General features: G+C 51.7%; 2 protein-coding genes across 2 annotated transcripts; one reads left to right on the forward strand and one right to left on the reverse strand.

Annotated features, from left to right (window-relative positions):
• The first annotated feature begins 902 nt into the window (after window positions 1–902).
• DYNLT5 (dynein light chain Tctex-type family member 5) lies at window positions 903–3,566 on the forward strand. The gene is made up of 3 exons (XM_068140865.1): window positions 903–986; window positions 1,104–1,228; window positions 2,734–3,566. The coding sequence occupies exons 1-3, from the start codon at window positions 950–952 to the stop codon at window positions 2,935–2,937; spliced, it is 366 nt and encodes a 121-aa protein (XP_067996966.1). The 5' UTR covers window positions 903–949; the 3' UTR covers window positions 2,938–3,566.
• Window positions 3,567–4,616: 1,050 nt separating this feature from the next.
• Window positions 4,617–7,068, reverse strand: INSL5 (insulin like 5). The gene is made up of 2 exons (XM_068140497.1): window positions 6,180–7,068; window positions 4,617–4,875 (listed from the first exon to the last, which is right to left on the reverse strand). Exons 1-2 carry the CDS (start codon window positions 6,496–6,498, stop codon window positions 4,673–4,675), a joined length of 522 nt encoding a protein of 173 aa, XP_067996598.1. The 5' UTR covers window positions 6,499–7,068; the 3' UTR covers window positions 4,617–4,672.
• Between the last annotated feature and the right edge of the window lie 34 nt (window positions 7,069–7,102).

Genomic DNA, 7,102 nt, shown 5'->3' on the forward strand with positions numbered 1-7,102 from the left:
TCAGGTTGGAAAAGTCCCTCAGGATCACCAAGTCCAACCAATAACCTTACTCTACAAAGTTCACCCCTAAACCATATCCCCAAGCACCACATCCAGACAACCTTTAAACACATCCAGAGTTGGTCACTCCACCACCTCCCTGGGCAGTACATTCCAATGCCTGACTGACCACTCTTGCTGGGAATTTTTTTTTCCTAATGTCCAGTCTAACCCTACCCAGTCATAGCTTCTTGTTCCATCACTAATAACTTGTGAGAAGAGACCAACACCAGCCTCTCCACAACATCCTTCCAGGCAGTTGTGGAGACCAATGAGATCACAGAGCTCATGGAGACCTGTGTGGGCTATAGGGACATGTGGTGACCTGTGGGGTCCATGGGGAGCTACAGGGGTCACAGAAGACCTCTGCAGGCTATGGGGACACATGGGGGGTATAGGGGCATGTGACCTGTGGGGTCCATGAAGGTCCACAGGGGACCTCTGTGAGCTGTAGGGACATGTGGGGACCTGTGGAGGCCATAAGAACACAGGGTGGGCTATATATAGTAGCCACGGGGACCTAAGGGGGCTTTAGGTGCATATGGGCACCTGTGAAGGCCCTGAGGACCCACAGTGGCCATAGGGATGTTTAAGGACTGCGTGAAGCCGTGGGAGCCATGTGGAAGCTGCAGGGACCCCCAGGAGCCATGAGGATGTAAGGGAGCCGTGGGGACTTGTGTGGACACTTGGAGGTCACAGGAGCCCACGGGGACTTGCGGAGACCCGTGAAGGCTGTGAGGACACGGGAGGGACCCACGGGGGCTGTGTGGACACGGGCGAGGAGGGCCAACCACGGCCGCTAACACCGGCCCGGGCTGGGCGGGAGCGCAGCGGCCGGCGCCGCCCCGCGGTCAGCGGGAGCCGGGTCCGGCGTCACGCCCTTCCGCCTGCCCCCAGCAACGGGGCGGGGATGGATGGCGGCGGGGCTGGCCGCGACCCCCGCTCGGGTAAGGCCTCGGGGCCGGGCGGTTCGGGGTGGGGCGAGGGGCAGCTGCGGGGCGGCTTGCCCTGGCGGTGGGATTTCCCTCAGAGACTCGAGTCTAACCTCTCCGCCTGCCCCTCAGCTCCCGCCGTGCGCTTCCCGGTGGCGGCGGTGGATGAGATCCTGAAGGATGTGCTGGGGAGCTACCTGAAGGAGCAGCCCTACGAACCGGCCCGGTGCAGAGACCTGGCGGAGGACATCGCGGAGGTACCGCTAGGCTGGAGGTGTGACGCGTGAGGCTGCCGTCTTGCCCTCATGCCTCCATGGGGTGTCAGGGAGGTGGCCGTCGGGGCCGGGAGACCCCAGATAAAAGTGAAAAATGAATGCTGGAGGATGCCAGCAAGGGGCACCAAGGGTTGCTCTGAGGTGGGTGAGAGTTTGTGTGAGTTGGTGGTGAGGTTTGTCCAAGCAGCAGTGGCTCTGGCCAAGCACGGTTGCACAGCATCACAGAACTGGAGAATGGGCGGGGGTGGGCTGGGGGGTAGGGGCTTGGAAGGGGCTTCTGAAGATCATCTAGTCCAACTCCCCTGCAAAAGCAGGATCACTTAGAGTAAATCAACCAGACACACGTTCAAACAGGTTTGGAAGCTTCCGGAGACAGACTCTACAGCCTCTCTGGGCAGCCTGCTCCACCACCCTTATACCTAAGTTTTTTCTCCTGTTCAGTTGGAACCTCCTGGGTTCCAGTTTGTGCCCACTGTCCCTTGTCCTGTCACTGGCCACCCCTGAGAAAAGTCTGGCCCCATCCTCTTGCCCCTCCCCCCCCCCTCCCCCCCAACAGGTCCTTTAACTCTTGCTAAGCATCAGATCCCCTCTGAGGCTGTTCTTCTGCAGGCTCAACAGCCCCAGGTCTCTCAGCCTTTCCTCCTCACAGAGATGCTCCAGGCCCCTCAGCATCTTTATTGATTCTGCTGGACTCTCTCCAGTAGTTTGCTGTGTCTCTTGAGCTGGTTTCAAAACCCAGGAAGGTGGATGAAGCTGCAGAACTGAATTGTGCTCTATTTTACTCTTGCAGCCTGCTCCAGTGTTCTTTCACCTTCAAAGTGAAGAATTTTTTCTGTATGTTTATGTGGAACCTCCTGTGTTCAGTAAAAACTCCATGCTATGGTTGCCCTGTCCAGAAATGCCATTTATAAATTTTAACTATGTATCAGACCTCTCCAAAATTACATTAGGATTGATTCTAATATTGACCTTAGGATACCACCTCCCTGGAAGCATTCAAGGCCAGGTTGGATGAGGCCCTGAGCAACCTACTCTAGTGGGAGGTGTCCCTACCCGTGGCAGGGGACTTGGAACTGGATGACCTTTAAGGTCCCTTCCCTTCCAAACCATTCGAAGTCTGTGAACTAAACTGCTTCCTCCAGGCACTACATTTATCTCAGGATTTAAGCACACTGAAGGTACTGCAATTGGAATTGATGTTCCAGAACTGTGAGGTTTGGGCTAGCAGACTCCACCTTCCTGCTTAGGTCTTGTTTTTTGAGACAGGGGGAGGGAAATAAATAGAGCAGAATGAGTGCAGCAGAGAAATGCAGAAAGGAAAATTGAGGACAAAGAAAGAAAACAAACAGGCTGCTCGTTACCATGGGGTTCTTCAGTGACCAACAGCAAGCCAAGCTGGCCCAGAAAACAAAACCCCTGAGCATGTCCTCTAAAAAGGGCTCACCACTTGGGTCTAAGTGTGGTTGTTTTTTTTCCCCCTCTTGCAGGTTATTAAAGCTCGGGTAAAAGACCTTATGATCCCCAGGTACAAGATTGTTGTGGTGACAACGATTGGGCAGCTGAATGAGCAGAGCATGCAGATTGGAAGCAGGTGCCTGTGGGATCCTGCAAGCGATACCTTCTCATCATACGTGTTCAAGAACCCTTCGCTCTTTGCTGTTGCAAAGGTCTATGCTGTCTATTTTGAATAAGGAGGTAGTGAGAGAATCATAGAATTGTTTCAGTTGCAAGAGACCTCTAAGATCATTGAGTCCAACCATCAACCCAACGCCACCACGACCGCTAAACCGTGTCCCAGATTTCCATGTTGAGTCTAACAGCAGGAGAAATGAACATTCAGCCTAACTCTTCCTGTTTCTGGTGTTGAAAGTAGTTGTGAAGGACCAAGGCAACTGACACTTGGTTTGGAATGTGCTTGTGTCCTGGTTTGGCTGGGATAGAATCATAAAGCAGCCCTGGTCTGCAGGCCATTAGCAGCTTCCAGAAGGTCATGAGCTTAAGCTGGGAAGGGCAGGAGTCAGAACAGGTGCCCTGAGCTGGATACAGGTGTATCCCATACCATAAATGTCACAGTCAGTATAAAGGAGAAGTTCATTGAGAATGAGGGCTCCTTTGGCTCCTCTAGCTCCTCTTCTTAAAGGTTGCATTCCCTGGAGGAACTTGCTGGTCAAACTCATCCTGAGGATGCTGTCCCATTTATTGTGGCCACCACATTCACTGGGCTGAGTATTGCTTTGTACAACTTATAATTGCTTTGGTATTAATATTAGCTTGGTGGTTGTATTAAATCTCTCATTTCACCCTGTGGGCCTCCCCTCCTTTTCCTGCCGTCCGTTTTGGCTGAGGAGGAGTCTGTGAGTGATAGAGCAGCTGCCCTGTGGCCCTGGCTTTGTGTGCAGGCTGTGTTCCAGCAGCAGCTTGATGCTGCAGGATACTCTGCTCAGTCTGGGGGTTGGAGGGACCCCTTCACACCATCCTGCTGGGGCCAGGGATATCTGGGAGGCCTTGCTGGTGAGAGGGCAGCAAGGAGTGTGGGAGTTAGGCACTTTGTTTGCTGGGGGCTGCTCCTAAGCACTGAGAAATGCCCTGAATGCAGAGAAAGTGGCTGAGAAGGTGTCTAGTTCTGCTTGGAGGAGACTAGCTTGGTCCCATGGAGTTTGCAATCAAGACAAAAATGTTACAGAATCGTTTGGGTTGGAAGAGACTTGTAAGATCATGGAGTCCAGCTGTTAACTCAGGTCTCACCACTAAACCATGTCCTTCAGCACCACATCTGCATGGCTTTGAAACGGCTCCAGGGATGGGGATTCCACCACTGCCCTGGGCAACCTGGGCCAGGCCTTGACAACCTTTTTGGGGAAGAAATTGTTCCTTGTGTCCAAACTAAACCTCTCCTAAGGCATCTTGAGGCTATTTCCTTTTGTCCTGTCCCTTGGTCTGTGAGAGAAGAGACCAACCCCCACTTGGCTCCAACCTCCTTTGTTGTTGTAGAGAGCCAGAAGGTCTCCCCTCAGCCTCCTTTTCTCTGGTCTGAACAACCCCAGTTCCCTCAGCTGCTCCTTACCACACCTGTTCTCCAGACCCTCACCAGCTTTGCTGCCCTTCTGTGGACCTGCTCCAGCACCTCAGTGTCCTTGGAGTGACGGGCCCAAAACTCCACCCAATATTAGAGATATGGCCTCACCAGTGCTGAATCCAGGAGGACAACCCCTGCCCTGGTCCTGCTGGCCAGACTTCAAGTTATGTCCTCCTTAGAGTGCAGGGCTCCAACAGGTCTGGATCTTTCTGTTAAAGACCCCATGGCATGCTGCCTTCTCATTCCTCAGTGGTGGTTTATGTCATGATCACCCACACAGATGGTTTTGGTCAGGACAGTTTTAATCCATGAAAGCTGTGCCACAGGAGCTGAGCCCTGTGCTCTCTGCTTTAGCAGAGGGAGCTGATCTCTCTCTCGCTGCAGCCAATGCTGCAGCAGGATGTGGTCAGCAGCTTGGCTGCTTCACGCTTTGTGAACACAGATGGTTTACTCTCCATCTCAGGTCTCAGTTCTTTGTTCTCTGTCTCCAGCCTCTGCTCTGTGGATGTCAAGGAGTTGCTGTCTTGTGAGAAAGGCAGGGGATTGTCGCCCTCTGTCACATAAAAATTAGAAGTTATAAAGAAGTCACAGAATCATGGAGAAGTTGACAATACTCACCTTTACTAGAAGGAGAGACTTTCCGTGTTTTGGGTGTGAACAACAGAGAGGTTTCATGGCCAAAGGAGGGCAGTGAAGCTGGTGAAGGGTCTACAGCTGGCTAGTTGTAGAGTGAGAAGGTCTCCCCTCACCTGCATTTTCTCTGGGTTGAACAACACCAAGTCCCTTTGCTGCTCCTCACCAGATTTCTCCAGACCCTTCACCAGCTTTGTTGCCCTTCTCTGGACCTGCTCCAGCACCTTGATGTCCTTCTTAGAGTGAGGAGCCCAAAACAACCCAAGACTTGAGGTATGACCTCACCAGTATCCAGTATAGGGAGACAATCACTTTCCTACTTCTGCTGTCCACACTATTGCTGATCCAGGCCAGGATGCTGGTGGCCTTCTTGGCTACCTGGACCCACACTGGTTCATCTTCAGCCAGTTGTTGACCAACACCCTGAGGTCTTTCTCTACTGGGCTGTTCCCAGGCACTCTGCCCCAAGGCTGGAGCCTTGATGAAGTTGTCATGACTCAAGTGCAGGACCCATCACTTGTCCTTGTTGAACCTCAACCCACTGGCCACAGACTTCCTACCCTCCCTACCCTCAACACTCCCACCCAACTTAGTGTCATCTGCAAACTGAGGGTGCCTCAATTCCTTTGTCCAGACCACCAGTTAAAGAGATCTGGTCCTAGTACTGAGCCCTGAGGAGCACCACTTGTGACCAGCAGCCAGCTGGAAGCCCTGCTCCTGTCTGCTGCTCCTTTATTTTTTTTTCTCATTTATTTCCTTTTCTCTCATTGAATTTAGGTTACCAGAGTACAATTTTCTAGCAATGGCTGAATTTTCTGACTCCATCTCAAATGTGCTAAGAAATTTTAAGTCTGTCCAGCCTGGTGAAGACACTGAACCTGCAGAGTGTGTACTTGATATGCTTTAATTAGGGCATTCTTAGGATACAATAAGTTTTCTGGGTTTTACTGGGAAAAGAGGTAAAGGACAATGATGAAACACTTGGGTTGAGTGTGGTAAAGCTTCTGTCTGACATTTCAGATGGAGATTTTCAGGGATAGCTTTGGGCTTCACTCCTTAACTTGGAAAATCTTCATCTAAAATGGTTTTTAGTTATCTAAGTAGCAACAAGGAATAGAAGCCAAGCAAGCTCTGCCTGAAGGGGATGTGGTTCTCCTGCATCTCCTGGGAGCTGGGTGAGCCTTGCAGGGGTGATTAGCTTGGAGTGTGTTAATTAGTACTCACCAAACAGGTAATGATAATCAGTCAAGTGCCTTTTCCACCGAGAGCCACCGCAGGTGAAGACAACAGCTCGGACAAAGTCCCTCCCGCAGAGCTTCACGGTGTTTCCCTCACCTCTTCCTTCTCCTGCTGCAACCAGGACAACCAGCAAAGCCAGCAGCAGCGCTGTGCCCCTCATCCTCTGAAATTCAGCTTCCCAGTGGGGCATTGGCAAGGCAGGAGGGATCCAGGGGGATGAGGTGAGGAGCTCTGAAGCCCTCTCCTTTATACTAAGGGCCTCCACGCTCCACTGAGTAAGGGCTTGTTCTGAGGATGACTTCATGTTTGCTGCCAACCAGTTAATCACCTGTTCCTGATAGCTTTTGAAGTGCTTTGGGGTTTATACTGGGATCTCTGTCAGCTAGTAATGACTTCTCAAGACCATGTCACTGCTTTACTGGAGGGACAGGGGTACTATAACGTTTATAGGGTACATCTTGGATCAGTGTATGTACTATGTATGCTCTGCAGAAGTGAAGGGCTGTTTATCACATGAGTTGCAGTTAATGGCTTTTCTCTTCCCACCCAGCTCTGCTACCACAGACTGTGGCTTTCTCATGCCTCTTATCACACTTGAAGCAGCTTGAGGTCTTTTTCTGTTAATGATCCCAAATTAATAAGAAGTGGACTTTCAGTGATGCCTGCAGCCACATACTTCGTCATTACCCCTGCCTTGTTCCCAAGAATCCCATAGATATTTCTGCTTACCAATATTTAAAGAGCCCTGAAGGCAAGAGCATGGGGCCAGACTCTTTTAAGTGGTGGCCAGTGACAGCACAAGGGACAATGGGCACAAACTGGAACCCAGGAGGTTCCCTCTAAGCAGGAGGAGAAACGTCTGGTGTGAGGGTGCTGGAGCCGGCTGCCCAGAGAGGTTGTGGAGTCTC

The sequence above is a fragment of the Melanerpes formicivorus genome, unplaced genomic scaffold, assembly GCF_026170545.1.
Source record: "Melanerpes formicivorus ecotype bairdi unplaced genomic scaffold, bMelFor1.0.p_v2 SCAF_7, whole genome shotgun sequence".
NCBI classification, from domain to species: Eukaryota; Metazoa; Chordata; class Aves; order Piciformes; family Picidae; genus Melanerpes; species Melanerpes formicivorus.